Source organism: Anser cygnoides, chromosome 15, assembly GCF_040182565.1.
Source record: "Anser cygnoides isolate HZ-2024a breed goose chromosome 15, Taihu_goose_T2T_genome, whole genome shotgun sequence".
Taxonomy (NCBI): Eukaryota; Metazoa; Chordata; class Aves; order Anseriformes; family Anatidae; genus Anser; species Anser cygnoides.
Genome location: NC_089887.1, coordinates 4060063 through 4081940, shown reverse-complemented (window position 1 = coordinate 4081940; position 21878 = coordinate 4060063). Strand labels below are relative to the sequence as shown.

The window sequence follows — 21878 nt, the reverse complement described above, 5'->3', positions numbered from 1 at the left end:
AAGTTACCTATCTGCTTACCTGGAGCAAAACCAAAAAGCAAACCCCCCCGAAAATCAAAAACATAGCACCTAAAAGGGACTGATATCCTCAAAATTTCCAACAGTAGCAAAACAAACAAAGAAAAGATGTAGAAAGGAACAGGGAAGGGATATCAAGGCTGAACGGAAGTTAACACACATTCTTTGTGGAAATGTGGCAATCTCACCATTACATGAAATCCACTATCCCCAGAACATTTTGGGTTCTCTAAGGAATAAATTTAATTTCTTTGAAACATATTTTTGTTTTTTCTTTTAGATGCATCGGTGGGTCCAGCCCAGAATCAAATCAAACCAAATCAGCATTCTGTATCTTTCTGCTGTGTTTGATTTTTTTATCTTAAATTTTCTTTGGAGGATGGGTTTGGAGGGAAGAAAAAACAAACAGGTGCATGGAGGAGATTAAGACCAAAACCTAAGAAAAACAAAACCAAAGCAAAACTATCCAGCCCCATTTTCAATTAACAACTGTCTGAGCAGTGTGAAATACTAAAAGGCTTCTGCTGTGCTACATTCAGATCTGCCATGTAACTTAATGATAACAACTGGGGATGCTCTTGCTTAGCATTCAGCCCAGACGAGCTACTTTCTTTTGGGAGCCGAGGGCTCATTAAAATGACCTTTCCCCATGATTATTATTTAATGAGTGCGCTCTAAAACAGAAACCCCTTGTGTCTCTGGAGGAAAAGTCTCAAGTAATCTCCTTTCCCACTGAAGTACTAATGACAGGCTGACAAAAAAAAGCTGTAATAAAAAAATATTGGGGTGAGGGTAGGGGACGGAAACCATAGACTCAAATTTAATGCAGTAATTGCCACATCCTTGAGCACTATGGGTTACGTCCAGGCATCTGAAAAAATTTACCACCCAAAAGGGGCATAAAAACTTGCCGTATACATTTTGAAAAGTGAAGAAAAAAAAATCTCTGGCTCTCGAATAATGGGGACCTTACACACAGCAGCCTGCAGCAGCAGCAATAAAGACCGAGTTCCTTCACGTTTATCTGCCTGCCTTGAGAGAGTCTATCAAAAGGGGAAACAAGTTGAAAAAAAAAAAAAAGAAAAAACAAACAACAAAAAAAACACTTAAGATGAACAAAATAAAAATGAAATTAAAGGAGTGGGGGGTGGGAGAGAGGCCTAGGCTTTATTTGGACAAAGGCAGCGAGCGACAATTGCTAGCAGGGATATTTGAATAATAGAGAGTACCCAGACTAGGTTAATTCCAGTTCTACTCATGGGGAGTGGGAGCAGGAGGGGGATGCAGAGCAGGATGAAGTGAAGCGGCAACCTAATCGCCTGACAAGAGACACAGCAAGAGAGACAAGGTACACAGGTTTAGTTAAAAATGAACTTGATATGTTTAATAAAGCTTGGTATACCAAATTGCAGTACAAACATCAAGTCACACGGCCACACAACAGTATCCCGGTATTAAAAAAAAATAGAAAAGAAAAAGAAAAGTAACTAAAAAAAATTAAAAAGGCTTCTTCCAAACTGCTACAAGGCCCATGCCAAAATAAAATAATAAGAAATAAAATAATAATAATAACAGTAATAATAATAATAATAATAATATAATGGTGGTGGTGGCAGCAAGGAAGAAAGTGAGGGAAAAACTGAAGGGAAGGAAAGGAACAGGAAAGCAGGGAGAGGTGGACACTAAAACCCAGTTGATATAAAAGCTCTAAAAGAGCCAGCCAGTAATAATATCACAATGATACAAGTACAAAAAGATAAAAAATAAACGTCGGGCTGATAAAGCAGGCTACGCTGCCAAGAACAAAGATGGCCGCCCTGGCTCCGACCATCAAAATGGCTGACCCCAGCCCGCCAGGCCCCTACTCACCCCCCACCCGCCCACTCCCCCGCAGCCATGGCGGAGGGGTGCGTTTGGGGTTGCGTTTGCTATATGCTAGTAACCTTGATCAAACGAGTCCTCCGAGGAGTCGCTGAAGGAAGATCCTGCCTCGGCCTCCCGCAGCAGCAGGCAGAAGGGCTGCTTCCGACCCACCGCCACCTTGGGCTTCAGCGGCCGCCCGGCCGCCGTGCTGCGGGGGGCTGCCTTGGGGCCGCCGGCCGCCCGGCCACCCTTCCTGGCCGCCGTGCTGTAGAGGCCGGGTGGCCGGGGTTTGGGGGCGGATGGGGGCTGTGCCGGCCACTCGTCCCTCAGGGATCCCTCCTCCTCCGAGTCTGTATCTGCAGTCAAAGCAGGCGGGAAGAACGTTACCTCAGAGAATGGGGTTGTATGTTTTCTTTTGAGGAGGGTAAAGGGCTGTTTTGGTGCATTTCTGCATGAAGAGGCTTTATACCAGGAGAGAAAAGTGCCTGCATGAAGGACTGTGTGCTGCCATGTCCTCCCTGCCAGGCCCTCCATCACCACAAGTCTCACATTCAACAAGCAGAAGCCAAAAAAAAAAAAACAAAACATAATTATGTATTTCCTTCTTTCAGTTACAAATAAACACTCTCCATCTAGGCCAAATGACCCCCTTTCTCCCTTATGGCAGAATCCAAGGGCTGTTTTCAGATCAGAAGAAAACCAAGGTAGATGTTTCCATCATGAAATGCGCACCGAAGGTGATGCCAATAAGTGGGCTCAAACTGAATCAGTCTCAACCATCATTATACTCCATCCTCTGACCTAAATCCTAACGGACCTAATTAAGTTTTCTACATAAACTGACTCTCTCGGAGAGTTTCTGACAGAGGCAGCCAGAGCAAGCCCAGCTGCTAAGGGGCATCAGGTCTAACTCCAAACCTGCCTCCTCAGACACTCAGCAACATGCAGTATAAAGTACACCAAAACACAGCAGGGATCGAGACTCCTTGGTTCACAAACCCCAACTTTACTCAGCTGCCCAGCTCTGCAGGAAGTGAGACGTTATCCAACGGTCCCTTTCCAGAATCTGATGAGTGGAACAAAAACATACGGTGCCCCTGGATACAACAGAAGCAGGTAGGAACGGTCACATCCCAGCTCACAAACACACCATTGACTCGGTGTTATGGACACAGACTGTTCCAGCCTGCGAGCAGCAGCAGATGTTCTCCAGTATCAGCCCTGATTGAGTATCACTCCCACCCCTGTCGTGTTGGATGTGGAGAAGAAGGAATGAGGGGTGGCAGTTTAGAAGGTCCAAAGCCCAAACACACAAAAGATTTTGTGAGTCCAACTTCCATTAAAACGTGTGGGAATGGGATACTCAACTCGCCTGTTGGATCTATGCCCAAGGTTTTCAGGACTCCAGCTAGAAAATCATGAGGTTAGGAGACACAAGCATTTGGCACCAGTCCCATTCTCCTCCTCCACAAGAGCAGCCCACCAGACACGGGAGGTGCTGCCATATGCTCGCCCTGCCTTCCCAAATCCATCACGCTTGAGTGACCAAATGACAGCCTAAGGCCCTTTCCCTGAACCTGCACACAGCTGAAAAACCGCGTATCAAAGCTGAGCCATTCCACAGTCGGTTCCTCAGTAACAATAATCCTCCGCTCTGAGATTCATGTGGCGACAGGGGCACAGTCCTACACCAGGAGACTCACTGCAGAGAAGAGGACTCAGAGTGCAGCCCCCTTAGGTCTGGGAAGGAGTTTTTGATCTTGAAACCACAGCACCAAGTGCAAGGACACTGTGAAAGCTCCTTCTGCCAGCAAGGGTCTGTGCTTCCTCTCTGCCCTGCTTACCTCCCCATTATCTCCAGAGCTCCCAGTTGAGGAGCCTTGGGTCGGTTTCTGGGAGCAAAGCACACAAAAGCATCACCGCTGGGTGGTTTGTACAGCACAACCAGCCAAAGGCTGTGTTCAAGTCCAGTGGACACAATGGCTCCTATTTTACCATGTAAATGGTTGATTTCATGCCAAACATTTGTTCGGTTGGAGAATCACTAGCTCATCATCTTCCCCATTAGTGAAATTGCTAAACTGGTCTTGCACTGCCACATACATTTGTTATGCATATGAATACCACATAAGAGTTGTAACATGGGACTTAAATAGCTGCAAGCAAAGGAAAAGATACATATGTAAGCGAGCTAAGACAATTAAACAACCAGGCCGCAGACCATAAACTCCAAGTCCTTCACGTGCTCTCTGCCCCAGTGTCTGCCTGAGCCATTAAAGACTCTTCTATGCCTGGTCCTATGACCTTCCCGATGCTACCTGAAATTCAGACTTTTCCTTCTGTAATAGTGTCTGCTCACTTCCAGGAACCTTTGCCTTGGGTGCGCTTTGGGTGCCTCAGCACACAGGATGCCAGGGTGGAGATGAACCCTGACGAGACAAACGGGAAGTTTGTGCGCAGCCAGCCAGGAACCGAGCCATGACACTGGGAAAAGGCAGCAGGATGCTTACAAACACCAGTGCCCCCAGCAGGTTTCGAGTTCTCTAGCTACCCGCACAGTATAATCCTACCCAAGTCACCGAGGGCCTCTAACATGAAGTACTAACCACCTCCTGAGAGGAGAGGCTGTGAGTACTCATCTGACAGGTAGATGGAGAGTGTCTACTCCCACTCAAAGCAAGGACATGAGTTTTTGACTTTTTTCCCCACTGACATTCAGAACAGCACAAGCCAGGAAGAAATGCAGTGATGTCTGCTAGCTCTTGGATGGCAAGTTGCGTGGACATCTCTTGCTCACCCCAAAGATAAAGCAGCATTAATTAACCAAGGTGTAATTCACTGTTCACCTGTGAGCAAGACTAGACCCATCTCCAAGACCACTTCCAAGAGGCCACAAACCCCCACCATAAGCTCCCACAACATATTACACCATAACAAGAGACAAACGGAGGATTACTTACTATAGGAGTAGCTGCTAACTTCAGATATTGCTGGTGAATGGGAAACCTTGAGCTGATTTTTGACTTTTAACCCCACCTCCATCTTCTTCATTTTGGCAGCCACTTTGTTTTTACCTTCCTTGGCCGTTTTCAATGACAGGCCCAGGTTCTTGGCCAGGCTCTTCTTCTCCTCCTTACTTGGCAGAGCCTCGTGAGGCGGCAGGTACCTGCTGCCACCTCCACCACTTTTCAGCTTCCCCCCAGAGCTGTCAGCAAACTTGAAGGGGGATTTGAGCTTGTCTTGTTTGGTGAGTGACAGGGCCTTGTCAAGCTTGCTGGCTAGCTGCTCCTGATCTGATGGTACCTTCTTTTTCTTAAGCTTTAACTGTCGAGGTGAAAGGAAGGGACTCAGGTTAATACAGAGCAGATATCATGGCAGACCACAGGGTTTTTAACTAGCCCTCATTTCAGTCTCTCGTGCTTGCCAATTATCAATGCCTCAAAAGGAAAATCTTAACTACCAGTTGCCCTAATACATCATGGTACTAGGGAGAAGTAGCAAACAGTGCAGCTTCACCATTATCGAGTACAAAGAATCTCAAGATTACCTCAGAAAAACTGCATTTTCTTCCAAAATAAATACATTCACAAATCAAAATGATTTGGAGTTCTCTTCTTCTCACCTCCTGGTTTTTAGGATTTATTTGGGTTGGTTTTATAAGCTTTTCTCTAAAGGATTAAAAATCTTCTTCACCCCAAATTCCAGCCAAATACAGATTTCCATGTAAGTAACCAGCTGCAGTGGCAGGGATGCCAAGAAGACCCAAATACCTCTTAGCAAGAGTATCAGCACCACTGCATTACAGCCAGGGCCGTTATACCCGTTCCTATTTTCTGCTCCTTGAAAAAAAGTAAATTTACTTTACACATGCTACAGCTAGATAACAGCAGCTGTAACTCAGTACTTTGCCTGTACGCATTTTGATTTCAGCAGCAGCTGAAAGCTCCAGTAAATACCTCATTGCTTCAACAGGAGCAGAAGAAGAGCCTGCATTTAAAATAGCGAGCTCGCACTCCCTTGCTCAGAAAGTCAGTTCCCCACTGCTGCCTTCACAGCCACAGGAATAAGGCAAACGCTCCTCTGAATTCAGAGCTAGTGCAACACTGCAATGCTCTGGCTGGCTCAAAGGTGCTCGCTTCTACCTATTACCAGACCTGCCCAACCTCCATACGCCAATGCTAGCTTTTGTGAACACCCCTCCACTGCAGAAAGCCCTCCCTTGAGGAGCATCTGAACACAGGTGAATTGAGAGCAGATGCTGTAACATCAGGAGGAGTTATTCAGCACAAGCCAACGATGGCAAAATGGGAAAGAGCCGCTTTTGGCCCGTGGCTCTGCATTCCCCATGAGGGCACTGACCTCGTTTGAGAAGCTGGGAGCCACATCGTGCTCTTCCCAGCTCTGATTCCTTGCTTTCATCTTGCCACTGCTGCTCTCCACATCCTCGTCCTCCTCTGGGAGGGCCCCCTTGTGCCTCTTCTTCATGCCCTCGCCAGTCTCAGAGTCTTCGGAGAGCAACAAGGACTTGCTCAGTCTGCAAGCCAAGCACAGGATGGGTCAAGGTGGGGGGGGCTTTCTTCCCTGTGATCCCCTCCAAGCTCAAAAGTGAGGTTAAATGTCTCCTAGGACAGCAGGGATCCTCAACGGGAGCCAAATCCACTGTGAAGTGACAGCGGTTTGGACAAAGTGAGGGCCTGCCTCTTGTTTTCCACCAAACAGAGCCAAGGAGCCCTCCTTGCACACTCCTGGCCACCGGCACAGATGAGGTGCCTGAAATCAGAGATCTGCAAGACGGCCCCTGAAAGGAAGTGTCTGGAGTAACAGCCACTGAAAAAGTGCCCAATTTGGTACGGATCAGCAGGGGGAAGGCTAGACAAGTGAGCTGGCCCGTAGGTCTTTTCCCACCTCTGTTTTCACGGACTCTGTAGGTGCGGAGACGCCCGGGGAGGTGCCACACCGCCTGGGCACCAGGCTGCTCAGGTAGGAGCGAGGAGGTGGGAAGGATCCACCACGCAGGGAAGCATGGAGGGACAAGGGCACCGTGAGGACCAACCTGCTCAGAGGACAGGCAATCCACTTTACAAGCCTGGCCCCAGTGTGAGAGGCATTTACAGTGTGTGGTTTTGGTCTCTCCAGGATTTGGGGGGGGGGGGTGGGAAAGGAGAGGATAAATAAATAATAAAAATAAAAAAAATAAAAAAGTTATGTAGGTGAGACTAGAAGCACATCTTTCACTGCTCCCCAGCTGTCTCCAGAAGCTATTTGATGGATGGAGAGATCCGTCAACACCTCAAGACCTCTACCAAGCCTCCATTAAAAGCTCCCTCACACGACCTCCTTCACGCTAAGCCTGCTGCCCACGTCAACACAGCCTCCTCAGCTTCCAGGCATCTCCCCTCCCCTCTGTCCAACACGAAAACCAACACCTCAGGCCCTGGGCACTGGCTGAGGGTGCGCTCTCACCTCCCACGCCAGGTCTCTCTAGCATTCCTGCAGCGTGGGGACGTGCACACACAACACGCTCATGCACGCACACATGCACAACTCCAGCCACCTCCGGGCGCCTCCAGCCTGTCCAGCCATCCAAACAAGAGGAGCAAAAACACAGAGCCACCGAGAGAACAGATCTTCAAAGGCACGTGGTCAGTGGGAGCTGGGCACCTGAGTCTAATTTGTAGTCTTGAAAGGATGTTTGCAAAAATACGTAGCACCCAAGGAGGCAGCTGAGAGATGCCTTCCTTTTGGAGAGGTTTGGCCATCTACGGGTGGTTGGATGGCCAGGGGTGTTGTGATCCACACACCCAAACAAGAGCAGTTGGACTTGCAAAAGAGAAAAAAGCAGGAGAGAGAATGACCCAGACAATCGAAGGAGAGAGGTCAGGCCAAACCAACTCCCACTGATGGAAGGCACAGGAGATGAAGACAGAAGAAACGCAGCAGAAAGGCCCGAGAAAGCAGATAACCTAGCCCTGGTCCTTCCCTTTTTTTGACACCAGCATCTCTGCAATTAGCTCTGCGGCACCTGCTCTCCCGACAGCACACAAGGACGCTCCCCATCACCAAGAGCTCACCTCCAGGCCCAGCCGGCTGCCCCGTTACCATCTCACCGCAGCTCTGCTCTGCCTGCCCTGCCTGCACCCAGCGCCACGGCCGCGTGCTCTCCCCACGGGGATGGAGGAGGCCAGCACCGTGCTCCCACCGCAACGACACCCTCGCGTTAAACAACACCGCTGCTGCCAGCAGCCAGCCTGCCAACACGTCGCCCCCACTGCGTCCGAGATGCTCTCCCCAAAAGTGCGACCCTGTGCAGCGACCCTGCCATTTTCCCGGCTTCCCCAATTTCCAGCCTTACTTTCCACTCTTGCTGTCACTCTTCCCTCTCTCCTTAATGGGCGACAGAGCGCTTGATCCAAGTTTCCTCTTCCTGGGCCTTCCAGGGCCTCTTCTCGCCAAGCTTCTACTTTTCTCGTCATGCTTTTCCCTTTAAAAAAACCACACGCTTCACTGTTAACCAAGGCAAGAACGGAAAAAAAAAAAAAAAAGCAAAGGAAAAAAAAATATCGAATTTTGCAACCAAAAAAGCAAAACAAACAAGAGAAAAAATAAAGCAAACAAATCCAAAAAAAAGAAAAAGGGAAAAAAAAAAATTGAAAGCAAGCAAGAACGGGAGCCAACCCAGAACCTTCGCCTGTCACCGAACTACTAAACTGAGCTGCTGAAGCCAAGGTTGTCTCTAATACGGTCTCCCAGCTGCATTCACCAGTGCTCAGGTTGCTGTGTCACATAGCCTAGGAGTGTGTTGTGCAAAGCTCTGGCGAGCCGTACCGCGAGGAGAGGAAATGTAGGGACGGAGGGCTGTTTTCTCTCCAGGACCAAGAGGCAGTGAAAGTGCCCAGCTGGAAAAAAAAAGACGGGGTGAACAGCCTGCGACTTACTCGGAGTCCCGGCGCCGCTGCAGCTTCACCAGCTCCCGCTGCTTCTCCTTGTACCGCCGCTGCAGCTCCGCCAGCCTCATCCTGTAGTCCAGCTCCATCGCGTCCATGTTCTCGATGGCCGATTTGATGGAGTACATCTGGGGTGCGGAGGAGAAGGTCAGGGCACGACGTCCTGGCCCCCATCTAGTCTGGGGTGGCGCACACCGGGGGTGACCTTGCAGCAGCCAAGATCTGCAGCCTGGCAGGGACACCCTCCGTGCTTACAGGGGAGCACAGCACCCTCGCCCCCACCCCAGAGCTGTACCAGAGCAAAACCAGCCAAGCAAAGATGCTCTGTGGCTTGTGCATGGGATGGTAAGAGCTTTGAGGGACAGCAACCCTGGGAAATAGCCTACAGCATAACATACACCCACGGAATCTCTTCTCCCTTATTTAAAAAGGCACATCAAAATATTCCCTGTTTTGGAACATTTCCTCGCTGGGTACAAAATAATTTGTCAGTCTCTCCCCCGGGGAAGAGTCAGGAAAGAAAAAGAAAGGAAAAAGACCCTGCTGCCACTATCTTTGCTTATCCCCCCACCCCGCCAAAGTGCGAAGATACGAGTTCCTGCTGGCTCTGTATTACAGACACCCCTTCTAGGGCTGCGGAGGGCCCTGCTGAGATCAATGGTGGTGGTTCAGAAACAAGGGAGGAAGCTGGATGGCAGCTCCCTGACTCCTGCTCAGCTCCCAGCGCAGAGGGAAGTGACAGCAGGCTTCGCTGGACGCACACGGGCGACGCGAGCCGGGTGCGAGCCGCGGCCGGCGGATGGATGCACTGCGGCTTTTCGGGCTGAGCCGCGCTAGGAGCTACTTACGGGCTCATCTTTCTTCTGCATCCAGCTGTATTTTTTGTTGGGATTCAGCTCTCGAGGCAGCCGGATGGTTTTCAGACTTTCCATAAAGGGGGTGGAAAGTACTTCCATGAGCATGTGGGTGCTGGCAGCCAGCAAACTCTCCAGCGTTGGCCGGACAGGGAAACTCTCTGGACCTGCTGGGAAGGACAGGGGGGAAAAAATAAAAGCTACAGAGGTTCATCCTGCAATAGCAGCCCCACAAGGAGAGGCTGATGCCCCTTTCTGGGCCACGGCAGCTCACGGAGCCTCCCTGATGCCCCCGACCCCCACTTGAGATCTCCCGTTGTACCCAGCCATAGCGCAACTGGCAGCTCCCACCACGACTCGCCTCAGGAAGTTACTGGAAGGTGAGATCTTTTCAGGACCTGCCAAGCTCTTGGAAAGCATCATCTCGAGCTACTGGGGCCTCCTGTGCCAAACCCCGACAGACTGCAGCCTCGGTGCCTGCCAGAAGGGTGTTACCCTGGCAGCTCCGAGCAAGTGGGGCTCCGTTTCCGCTACGCATACCACAAGCTGTCTAGACACGGAGAGGGCCTTTGGAAGGGGGGAGCAGTCCAGAAGCCGCTTGCACCTCGGCCTACTGCAACAAAATCCTTACTCCGACTCCTTCCAAAGTGCCAGCCCCTCCTGAATTTCGGGGCATCGCTCCTTGCTGCATGGCTGAGGGTGCGAGAGACCCCACCCGGGCCTCTGTACGCAGAGCGCAGGGAGACCCGACCTAGCCCAAGGCCAGACCGCGCTCTCACGACTTACTTTGCATTTCTTGCTTCCGTTTCTCCAGCTCCATCTCGGCGATTTCACTCAGCAGAGTGATCCCCTGCAGGAAGGAGTGCTCCAAGGCCTGCTCAGGTAACACCTCCATCTTCACCTGGGATGGGGCGACGCTGGCAGTAGTCAACAAGGAACAAGCCTGAGGCATTTCCGTGGCGGCCACCAGAGCGTTCATCCCAGCCAGCGGGTCGCCCGGCTTGATGTCCAGAGCTGGCATTTGGCAAGAGATCGCCTCGTCCGTGTAGGAGGGGATCTCCGGCCCCTGCTCCCCCTCCTCGGGGGGCAGGCTGGGGAACTCCCTGCCGCAGGGCACGTCGGCGCTCTGCAGATCCATGGCTACAGAGGCCTCCTCCCGCTGCGGCGTCAAGTCCATCTCGGGCGGCTCGGCCTCCGCGTGCACGAGCGAGCCGTCGTAGTCCATGTGCACGGAGCAGGTTTCTGCTCCGCTCCCCGTCTCTGCCGGAGCCTCTGCTTCTGCGGGGCAGGCCACGACCTGGTAAGGAGGCGGGCAGCTCTGGAGGTCCTCCTGGTCCTGCTCCATAGCACCCAGGGCTTCGCCTTGATGCAGGAGGAGGTTGCAGTTGTCCACGTTCTGCACCGGGACGGCTGCGGAGGCGGCAATGTTCAGAGCCCCCATGTCCTGCTCGCAGATGCCTTCTTGGCTTTCCTCCATCTGCACTTCCGATTTCACCCGCTCTTCCAAGGACTCCTCTTCCGCCGCCGCCTGGATGGGTTCTAGCATTTTGGACGGAGACAGGTGGATGGGTTTGACCTCTGAGGAAAGCTCCATGTGCTCGGAGCCTTCGGCAGGCAGCGGGACGTCAGGAGCCAGGCCGTCCGCATCGGACGCTGCGGTGGGCTGGAGGAGGTAGGGATAGTGTCTTCCGAAGGAGGGAGGCAGGGACTGGAATGGATATCCCGGGGGGATCTCTACAAGACATCAGGAGGGACAGGCTGTGTAACGGCTGGGTCTCCAAAGCAGCCCCTCTCTCACTAAGGCATAGAGAGGGGTTCCCTTTGCTTCCATCATCTCTCAGCTCTTCCTATTCTCACACGGTGGCTGCTTGGGCACCTCTCTCCCGGCCACGATGCCGCCCTCTGCCTCAGGCAGCAGCACCCCAGACGCCCCCTCTGCACCTCCCCAGCACGCTCCTGCAACTGGACCCCGCATCCTTCTCCCACGGAGACCTCAGCTCTGGAGGAACCAACGCAGGCTCGACCCAAGGGAAGAGGAGAGCCCTCAGCACCAGGTGCCCCTACAACCCCAGCATCGATCCCAGCCCACCGCACCACCCCGGCCCTTGCCTCTCCCCTGCCTTTCATAGAGGAGCGACGCGTTTTTTCTCTAGGGGAAGGGGTGGAAGCAGGAAAGAGCCGAGGAGAAACAGGGAGGCAGGCACGAACACACCGGGACTCTGCCAAAGCAGGGCTCTCTTACCTGGGAACAAGGCCTGAAACGGACCGGCAGCCTCTTTTTCCAGCTCCAGGTCTTTCTTCTCCACCGTCTCGGGCGCCTCTTCCTTTGGAGGGATGGCAGGGGCAGGGGGCGGAGAGGCGGGGGGCGGGCTGGAAGGATGGGAGCTGGGGGTGGCGGGGTAGGAGTAGGCTGGCTGCGAAGGTGGCTCCTCCATCTTTTGGATCACCTCAGCTTTGAGCACAGACACGGGTGAGGCCCTGGGAGAGAGGGGAGGTGGACTCACAGCCTTGCTGTAGGACGTGGAGGCGCTGGGAGACAGCACAGGAGGTTTTCGGTGCACCAGTCCCGGGGCAGAGGAGGAAAGGCCTGATTTGGCACTGTCCAGGCTCCGCTTCGTCACCTTCTCTTCCATATCCGCCCGCTGCTCGGTTGCCTTCAACCTCTCCTGCGACGAGAACAGAGCAAAACTCAGCACGGCATCTCCGCCTGCTCCTGGAAAGCGGCACAGGCCCACCGCCAAACGAGGCCAAAACCTCGTCGTATCAAATACGGACTGCAATAAAACACACGCTCCCGACTGCGACACCATCTTAATGCCAATCTGATGGAGGGCGGCACTGCTCTCAAACTAGCGCTTCCCAAGTGCCAGGGCGAGAAGAGTTCAGGTGTTCAGAGCTAGGAAAGGTCTCCTGAAACACCTGAACGACGATCTGCTAGGATGCATCTGCAGGAACAGATGTAGATTCCTCATCGTGAGGTCTGTAACAGTTTTCTTTATGAAGCCCCAGCTCCAGGAGCCACGTGAAGGGCGTCTCGGCTTTCAATCACAACCAGAAAGAAGTGGTTTCTATTTCTAAGCCTCCAGACTGGCAAGCACACATGTAAAACGAAGGCCGAAAAACCAGATGACCGCTACAAAAAATTAACTGGGTGCAAAACACACCCAAACGAAACCTCCCGACTGCCAAAACTGCCTGGTGAATGGGAGCTGCCTCCAGGACCCAGATCGCTGCCAGCATCGCAGCTGCTCCTCTGGGCTGCCACAGGAGGTTTGTTTGGAGGGGACCAGGGATGAAACCACCCAGGTCAGAGACGATCCCAAGGTTGGAATAAAGGCCATGCGCCACTGGGCAGCTCTCCTGACACCACTGCTCAAGGGCTTGATGCCAAACCCCTTTAAAACCCCCCCACCTCTGCAAGCTGCACTAAATGCCGCAGCTCCTGGGGACCAGGACTGGATTTCTCGGTGCACCCCTGCCCTCGAGGCACCCCTGCCACACCTGCGTGGCTGTGCTCTCCCCCCCCCCGGGCCCCCCAACTCGAGGCTCTTTCGCCTCCAAGCTGGAAGCTCCCGAGGACGTACCACGAGCTGGGCGCTCCTCTGTAGCTCCATGGCGTGGGCCGCTTGCTGCTGCAGGATGTACAGCTCGTGCTGCCGCAGCAGCTGCTGGTGGGAGAGCAGCTGGAGCTGGTGAGCGTGCTGCAGGGAGCTCCTGGTCGGGGGGTACATGGCGGGCCACAGCGGGGGTGCCCGGTCCATCAGCTCCGCTGGGGAAATGAGCAGAGGCACAGTCAAGGAGGCACGAGGACAGGGGCGGCTCGAGGGTTAGAGGATTCAGGGTTGCTCAGGGGAAGGGGATCTACCCCAGTCTCGCGGTGTGGGGATGCCGAACATCAAGCTATGCAAAAACACAGCCAGAAATGGAAAGCGTGCTGTCTTGCTCTCTGTAGCCCCACTCCCGCTGACGTGTAGGTCCTGGGGGTCTCTGACTTGCTTTGCTCTTTGTTCTCTTGCTTTGCTCTCTATTTGTTTCTATGACTCTAGGCAGCCTTGGCTTGCCCATCCCTGGCTGATCCCAAGAGCAGATTCTCCTAACCGAAGAGCCAAACTCTACGAGGTCCTCCACACGATGAGAAGCCAGTGCAGAAGACGACATTTCCGTCTCCAAAACACACCTACCAAGAAGCTGGTTCACACCCACCCGAGAGCTGCAGCTGCTGGTCCCCACGGGTACGTACGTTCCCGTCTAGCCACCTCCAAAGCCACCTCCCCTCCTCGGGACTTACCGAAGTGCGGTAAGTGCTCGCTGGGGATCACGACAAGCTGCCCGGACTGCGGGTCTCTGGCAAACTGGTAGGCAGAAGGGAGGGCCCCCCCCATGGCCGGGGGGAAGCCTGGAGTCATGCCCTGGTGCAGGGAAGGGTGGCCGAGTCCTGGAAGAAGGAACAGCACGGTCACAACTCAAGGGACACAGGCAGCTCCTACCCATGCAAGAAGCCACCCACCATTTGACAGCTCCGAAACGCCCCCTTCCCTATCCCCTACAATCAACGAGCAGCCTCACCGGGCGCTCAGCGATACCCGGCAGCGGATCATAGCGGTGCGGGCACCCCGTGGACACGTCGCTGCCTCCAGGGCACTCACCGTAGGGGTGGCCGGCCAGCCACATGGAGGGGCTCCCCGTCCTGGGGGAGCCAGGGGTGCGCGGCCAGGTGCGAAGCCGGGTCTGCAGACCAGCGCCCCGAGCCCGCCAGGGCCGGGCCTCCCGTCACCATCAGGTTGGAGTTCAAACCGTTGGTGGCGCAGCCGGAGGGATGTATCCGGGCGAAATCTGCCAGCTCCTTGCTCTCTCTGGTCATGGGGGAGGCAAGAGGGAGAAGGAAAGGCTCTGAGTGCTACAGGGCACTGGAGGAGCACAGAGGTACGGGCCAGCTTGCAGAACAAGCGCGGTCCTGAGCGTGGCTTGTGGCAGCCATGGCAGGAGCCCCCATCGCCCTCCGAGCCTCACCTGAGCAGCTTCTCCTGATCCCGCTCCAGCCGCCCTGCCAGGAGGTGGCTGTCCCGGTGGCGGCTCCTCTCGTCCCCGCAGTCGTCTTCCGAGCGTCCGTGCCCTAGGAGACACCCAGCGCCATCAGAGGCGAGCAGCAGCCCAGGACAAGCTCTCCCTCCCCAGGACTACCAGGCTGAAGCCCCGGAGGACACGGCAGGGCCGCCTACGTGACCAAGACGCTCTCACAAAAGGGATTCCTGGGAGCACGTGGTGACACCTGGCTCGAGGTCCATATTTTCAAGCCATCCAGGGACCGACTCAACACCTCTGGCCACTCTCCCAGGACAGGAGAGCCTCCAGCCTGGGAGCAGCCAGACCAACAGGACCATTTTTGCCAAAGGACAGTGGTGGATTTCCCATCTCAGAAGGGGACAAGGCCCGGCTAAATCCCTGCATCAAACCACACGGTCATGCTGAGCACATCTCACGGGGGGGGGATTTCAGCTGTGCCTCTAAGAGGCTCCTTCTTCCTCATAAACCAGACTGGGTGTGCTCCAAAGCCCTGTCCCTCTGCAGCAGGCAGCAGCAACACGACAGATGCTGAGAAAAACAGCGGGCTGCACTCTGCAATCCAACCCCTTAGCGGGCATCTGCATCCCCCTCCCATGCCATGCAACAGGAAAGGGTCCGGTGAGGCAGGGGCACAGATGGCAGATGAGGGCAGGAGTCCAAAGAGGGGGCTGGATGTTTGGCTGGAGAAACGGCTCATCCAGAATCCTAAAACACAGCCTGGCAGGGCAGCAGCTGCGTCTGCGAAGGGAGGAAGGAGCACACCCTCAGCTGCTCCTTGCTGGCCCTGCTCGGACCAGGTACTGTGGCCCCTCTCATTTCATCCAAGGTCTCCAGCTGCTTGATTTTAGGCTTTTTCCCTAACTACTCTCTTGTACACACATTTCTTTCACATTTCCCTGTCCGTGCTATGGTTGGGTGACCCCTAAATCCCAGCCCTGCTTGCAGCTAACTGCCAGATGGTCTAAAGGGACACGAGGGGGTCCAGGAGAAAGGTGCTTGCTTCCCCCCAGCTCTGGGTGCTCCCCGACAGCACATCTCCTGCCTGGACGATGCTCTGCACCCTGCGGGGCTCGGTGGCCTCGCACGGCTGCACCCTGGCCCCCGGCTCTGGCATCTGGGTAAGGTTTGGCACAGGAGAAAGCCTCCCGTAACATCAAGTCCGCGCTGCTGACAGGCAGCCTTTTAAAGGAGGGCTCCGCTGTGTATTTCCACAAACCTGGACAGCCCGCGTTTTTTTGCTGTCAAGCCTCCAATTCCCTCAGCTTTTACTGTCAGAAGGAATCCAGGAACGAGACAACATCTCGCCCGGCTCCTCTCCCCAGGCTCCTGCCACGGGCTTCAGGCAGAAAGCAAAGATGCTTTAAACACCGGCACACACCTCTCCGTCCCAAAGGACTTCCCAGGGTCAGCGGCCGTCCCCAGCCCGCCGCCAGCGGCTGCTCCTCTCTCTCCCATCCGTATTACTCGTGATCTGCTGTTTGCAGGCGGCTTTATCGCCCTGTCCTCACCCCCCCCACGCACGCACACCCTTTCTTATTCGTGCAGCTCCTCCCCAGCCCCTGCCCCGCTAGCGGGACGGTCCCTTTTCTGTACAGACCGCCGATTGTCCCGGCGGTGAATGATCATTCTGTCCGCATACACGAACATGACGCACGGCCCGCATAGAAAAATTCAATCAGTTATGCACGGAGGAAAGGCTCAGGCCCGTTTCCCTGACGACCGATGCCCGGCACTAAATACTTGCATTTTACTTGCCAAATACTACAGATTAGCCAACCAAAGCCTGCTTTCTCCTTCTTAAAAGGTCTAAACATTCAAGCACCGTCCACTCAGCGCAAGCAAGCTAATGTTATTAGATGAATATCTCCTGGCACACAAAGTTGGGGGGGGGGGCAGCGTTTGAGGGGGGGGGCGAGAGGAGGAGAAAAGCAGTCTTGTGTTCTGTCTGAAAGCCAACTGCATCCCTTAGCAACAGGCCTGGGGGCCTGCCAGAATCCAGCCCTTGTTTGCAGCCTTTTAGTTCGGCTCAGTAAATTACATTTTAACGCAAGCCGGGAGGGTCTGGGCGATGGAAGGGCTGAACAAACAGCTCCCTGTGCTGCCCGCGAGGTCCTCGGGCGGCTCTCGAGGGCGACGGGAGGCGATGGGAACGCGGAGAGGGGCTCGGGAAAGGGGGGGGTGAAGGTTTGGGAGAGGGGGGTGACGGGAGAAAAATGGGAAAAAAGGAAAGGCAGGGACCGCGCGGCGGGCGGGACGCGGGCTGTCAGCTCCCACGGCGGGGAGCTCGCCGGCTGCCAGCTTTGGCACCGCTCCGTGCACTAACGGGAGTCAAACCCACGGACAGGGATTGCTGGAGGTGGACAGAGCTGGAAAAGGGGTGCTGGCAAGGAGTTTCCCTTCCTCCTTCCCTCCTGCATGGGTGGCTGAGGTCCCAGGCCCAGCCAGCGGCCTCTGACAGGGCCCAGCTTGGCTTCGCCGCAGCCTCGTGAAGCTCTGGGCTTCGGTTCAGCGCCGCTGTAGCTGATGGTCCACGGAGGAGCCAAACTGCATGGGGCAAACTCGTACCAGTGCCCCTGGAGCAGGGACGGTGCAGCCACAACTGCAGCCCAAGGACGGGGACAGGACCAGCACGAGGAGCCCCACTTTGCTGTGGTTTACAACAAAAACTTGGCTGGAAACAGGAAGCAAAGGGAGGTGACGATGCCCAACTCAGCTCGCGCCACGCAGCCTGCGTTGGGCTGCTCCACCCACCGAACAGATCCGCGCAAAGAGCCCCAGGACGGGTCTGGGGAACCCACCTTTGATGCTGCTGAGGGACAGCGAGCGATCCCGGTCCGCCAGGCTGGGCGCCAGCTTGCTGCTGCTGCTGCTGCTGCTGCTGTTGTCCTTCTGCCGGGCCACGGCCACGGCGATGCCGACGGGCAAGTGCCTCACCTCCACCTCGCCCTGGGAGCTGATGCTCTCACGGCCGAAGGATTTGGCACTCTCGGGTCTCTCGGGATCCCTCTTCAGCTGCTTCGCCGGCTGCTGCGCCAGCAGCTGCTGCACTTTGGAGGTGCCCAGCTGCGAGGAGTCCAACTTCATGTTGCCCAAGCCGCCGAAGGGGCTTTTCTTGCCGCAGCTCTGCCGGGACGCGGTCTCCTTGGCAAAGCTGCCGCTGTACTTGATGAGGCTCTGCATGGCCGAGCCTTCGCCGTGGGACGTGGGGTGCAGGACGTCGGCAGCGCCCCGCGAGCCCACCACCGAGGAGCGCGGCAAGCCGCTGGGGTCCAGGTAGACCTTCTTGGCCTCCTCCTCGGCCCGGGTGACATGGTTGTGCTGGGCGGCCAGCACAGCCATCTGCGTGGTGGCAAAGTTGCCCATCTCAAAGGGCTTCCACTTCTGCTCGGGCGGCTTCAGCTGGCCGTGGTCCAGGTGCTGCCGAGAGGAGTCCAAAGTGCCGTAGACCTTCGCCGCCTCCTTGGAGCCGGAGCGCTGGAAGCGGTCCCGCTCGCAGGGCCGATGCTCTGCCTCCGGACTCGGCTTCAGCAAGTCCTTGGAGGCCAGGAACTCCCTGCTCTCCGGAGAGCCCAGCCCCGGCCTGTTGAGGAAAGGCTCCGAAGCGACCTGCCTCTTCAGCGCCATGGAGTTGGCCCTGATCACCGAGCCCTTCTCCCTCAGCGCCTCCATCCTTTTGGCATCGCTGTGGCAAGAGAAGTCCTGGGACAAGAGCGTGCGGGAGGCGTCCGCGAGGCACCGCTCCGTGGGCGACTGCAGCACCCCCACCTTGCCGAGGTCCTTGTCCTTCGCCTTGTTGTCGCGGGCCTGCGAGGCGATCTGGATGGGCCCGCTCCTCTCGTCGTAGGCCTCGACCGAAGGCACGAAGGTGGGGGCGATGACTTTGTGCTCCCTCCCCAGCTCCTTGGCCGGCGGGAAGATGGTGTACATGCTGGAATGGACGGGCTGCGGGGGGAATGTCGTGGCGGGCGTCATCTTCCCCGGCTGCGAGGGGTGCGGGGACAGGCAGCTGCAGGAGACGTGCAAAGCGCCCACCGAGGGCAGCAGGGGCTCGCCCCGCTTCAGCCGCTCGGCGTGGGCGTGCGCGGAAGGCCTCATGTTCTCGTCGTGCCGAGCGGGGTCCTTGGCGCAGCGGTCCTGCTCGGCGCCCAGGACCTTCAGCATGGGGTCCCCGCCGCCGTTGCAGTTGCTGAGGGACGAGCTCTGCAGCGGGTTCTTGGACTTGGGTTCCCCGCCGCCACCGCCGCCCCGGTTTGGCAAGTGCTCGGCCAGGAAGGGCGAGAGGCGCTCGCCCACCTTCACCGCCTTCTCCACCACGCTCACCTTGCGGTCACTGTCGGGCTTGGTGTCCTGCGTGAGGTCTACCACGCTGCGGGGCCGCGGCTCCTCCTTCGGCTTGCCCTCCTTCTTGGCGAAGGGCAGGGAGAGATCGCTCCGGCATCCCCGCTCCTTCCCGCCGGGGTCCTTCAGGCTTTCTTTCGAGCTCTTGTGCAGCTGCCCGAGGTCCTTCTCCCGGAGCAGGGTGCTCGGCGTGTGGCTGCCCGCCGTCCTCGAGAGGGGCGGCTGCGGGTGCAAAGCCGACTGGCCCGCGTGGCTGGACAGGTAGAAGCCATCTGCGGAGCAAAGGCAGACAAGATTACCAGGGCAGACAAGATTAGAAGAGACAGGGGAGCGGTGGCCAGCTGGGAGGGATCGGGTTTTGAGGATGTCTCAGCAGTGAGTCAAAGAGACCAGGAAGGACCAGGGCAGAGGAGATGGGGTAGGAACCTCTGCATGACCCAGGCGGGACGCGGGACAACCCCGTCCGCTGCACGCCGAGCCTTCTGCTGCAGCAGCATGCAGGAGCTGCAAGGCACAACCCGGCCACGTTCCCCACAGCACAGCCATGTTCAAGACCTCAGTACTGCTAGAACCCAAGAAATATCCCTTGGCAATAACCCCAGGGGGTGCAGCTCTCCCCTCGATGTCCCCTATCCCGAAGACGTTGAGTGCTGTGGGGCGGACAAGGGGAAGGACAGGCGGGACCCCCACTCACCTTTCTGCGACTCGAAGAGGCTGTGCTGACCCAGCTGGGCCAGCAGAGGACTGCCGGCGCTGGGGGGCTCGAGGTGGCTCAGGGGAATGTACGACGGGTAGAGCCCGTTAGGCAGATGGGAGAAGCCTGCAGGAAGACGGGAACAGAAGAGCGAAACATGTTTCAGCCCCGCCGCGTTGGAACGAGCCCCGCAGGAGCGCAGACTGTTGGGGCTGGCGGTCCCTCGCGCGCCAGCAGCGGGGGCTGCAAGGAGGCACGTGGCACAGCAGGCAGTGCACAGCCTGTAATGGGGGGCACTGCTCGTGTCCCCCCCCTTTTTGGCCACCCGCCTCGGGGTCCCCCAGCTCGCCCCTCGCCCGGCAGCACCCCTGAGAGACCCCAAGCCGGCAGCCGGTGCGCTGCGAATCCAGGGTGCTGCTTTCTGGGCACAGCCTGACTCCGCTGCAAGCGGGCCCCCCCAGCAACGTCCGCATGCGAATAACCAGCTGCAGCGCTGTGTTGGTGAAGGCGATCACAGTAATAGCGGTAATTAAAGCAGCTCTTGGCTACAGGCAGCAATTCTTCTGCAACACTGCCACCAAACGGCACCCGTCCGATACTGCACACCCCAGCACCGCGCCCTGCCCCATGAACGTGCCGAAGCAGGTTCCCAGGTTGTGCCACCATTTAAAGACTGGGTAAAAGCCATCAGGAGAGCCTGAAGGAGCCGGTGAAGCCCTCTGCAAGCTTCCACCCTTCATCTCAGACCCCATTAGCAACAAACTCCCCCCGAATGCAACAATCCCACTGAAAGCAAGCAGGCAGCGATGAGTTTTGTCAATAGTCCCCCATCCAACTGGATCAAAACAAAACCACGCCAAAACCCACGAGGAGATGGGGTTCAACCTACTGAAGCTGCACGTGAAGCACCACCTTGAGAGCTGCCCAATATTTCACATTATTTAGGCAGCCTCGACCTCTTCCATGCACCTCTGCAACCCGGCACGCTTGCCTCACCGACGCAGCGCTCCGCACAGTGCCCGTCTGAACCTACAGCCCACCGGGCTCCAGGAGGCTCCAATTCCTGCTGCTCGCCCTGTTCCAGTGTTATCACCCTCACACCAACCCCTCCTGGCTGCTGGGCCCACGAGGCTCAACGCAGAGCCCACTCCCAGCAGCCCAAACTTGCCAACTCATCTCGTGCAGGATGCTGTAAAGGCACCGTGAGCGCACACTCATTCGCTCCTCGCCTCTTTAACCCCAAGACCCTCGCACAGGAGCATTTCCAGCTCCACTTCTTAGGTCTGGGGACAGCTGAGGAGCATCCCAGCTCTATCACCTCCTGTGCCCAGGACCCACCTGGTGCAGCACAGGGCAGGTTTGCAGCAGCCGAGCCCCAAAGCCCCGCGCGCTGGGCACCCCTTCCAGCACCCCCTGCGAGCCCTGGCAGCAGCGCTGCTGCTGGGAGAAGGCTAATCCCAGCACGGGGGCTCACTGCCCATCCCAAAGCCCTGCAGGTGGGGAAAACAGGGCACGGACATGTGCGAGGATTTGCTTCATCACCCAAACCACAGCCTCGTCCCATTCCTCACCTGCAGCCAGAGCCGGGGCAGGGAGGAGAAAACGGGGCCAGATCCTTTCGGGGGATGAACCCGATGGAAACGCAACCCCAAGGCACCCCTTCATGAAGTCCTCCTGCTCCCAGGCTGCCCCAAAACTCTCGCACAGCCCAAAACCTGCTGCCCTGCTGCCCCGAGCAGGTCCTGGAGGCGATACGGTTCCTCCAGGCGCCGAGGAGCCGCGCTCGCAGGAGGTGGCCGCAGGCAAGCTGCTTCCTCCTTGGATCTCCGCGCCAGAAAGCGATGCCAAGGGGAGAAACTCTACCGCAGTGAGCAACGCACAGCTCACCCCAACCACGGCCCGCTGCCAGGGGAAAGGGAGGGGAGAGGGGGAAACCGCAACCGTCTCCCTCTGCCTGGGGCCAGGGCGGTTGCTGAACCAGCGCAGGATCCTTTCTGCCCAGGGACGTGCCGACGAGGCCAGGCAGGCTGAGACACGCTCCTGCAGCCCGCTGCTCGTGCCCCCTGTCCCCGCCACACCAAAACCACACATCCACCAGCACAG

General features: G+C 56.4%; 1 protein-coding gene across 1 annotated transcript in view; it reads right to left on the bottom strand.

Annotated features, from left to right (window-relative positions):
* Positions 1-21878, bottom strand: part of TNRC18 (trinucleotide repeat containing 18) — a 53334-nt gene that overhangs the window by 17381 nt on the left and 14075 nt on the right. Inside the window, 15 exon segments of the mRNA XM_066977821.1 lie at positions 1962-2237; positions 4842-5205; positions 6241-6415; positions 8234-8362; positions 8817-8953; positions 9674-9849; positions 10466-11413; positions 11922-12345; positions 13264-13448; positions 13968-14114; positions 14326-14371; positions 14373-14532; positions 14690-14792; positions 17542-19353; positions 19776-19901. Coding sequence (XP_066833922.1) covers positions 1962-2237; positions 4842-5205; positions 6241-6415; positions 8234-8362; positions 8817-8953; positions 9674-9849; positions 10466-11413; positions 11922-12345; positions 13264-13448; positions 13968-14114; positions 14326-14371; positions 14373-14532; positions 14690-14792; positions 17542-19353; positions 19776-19901 — 5208 coding nt within the window.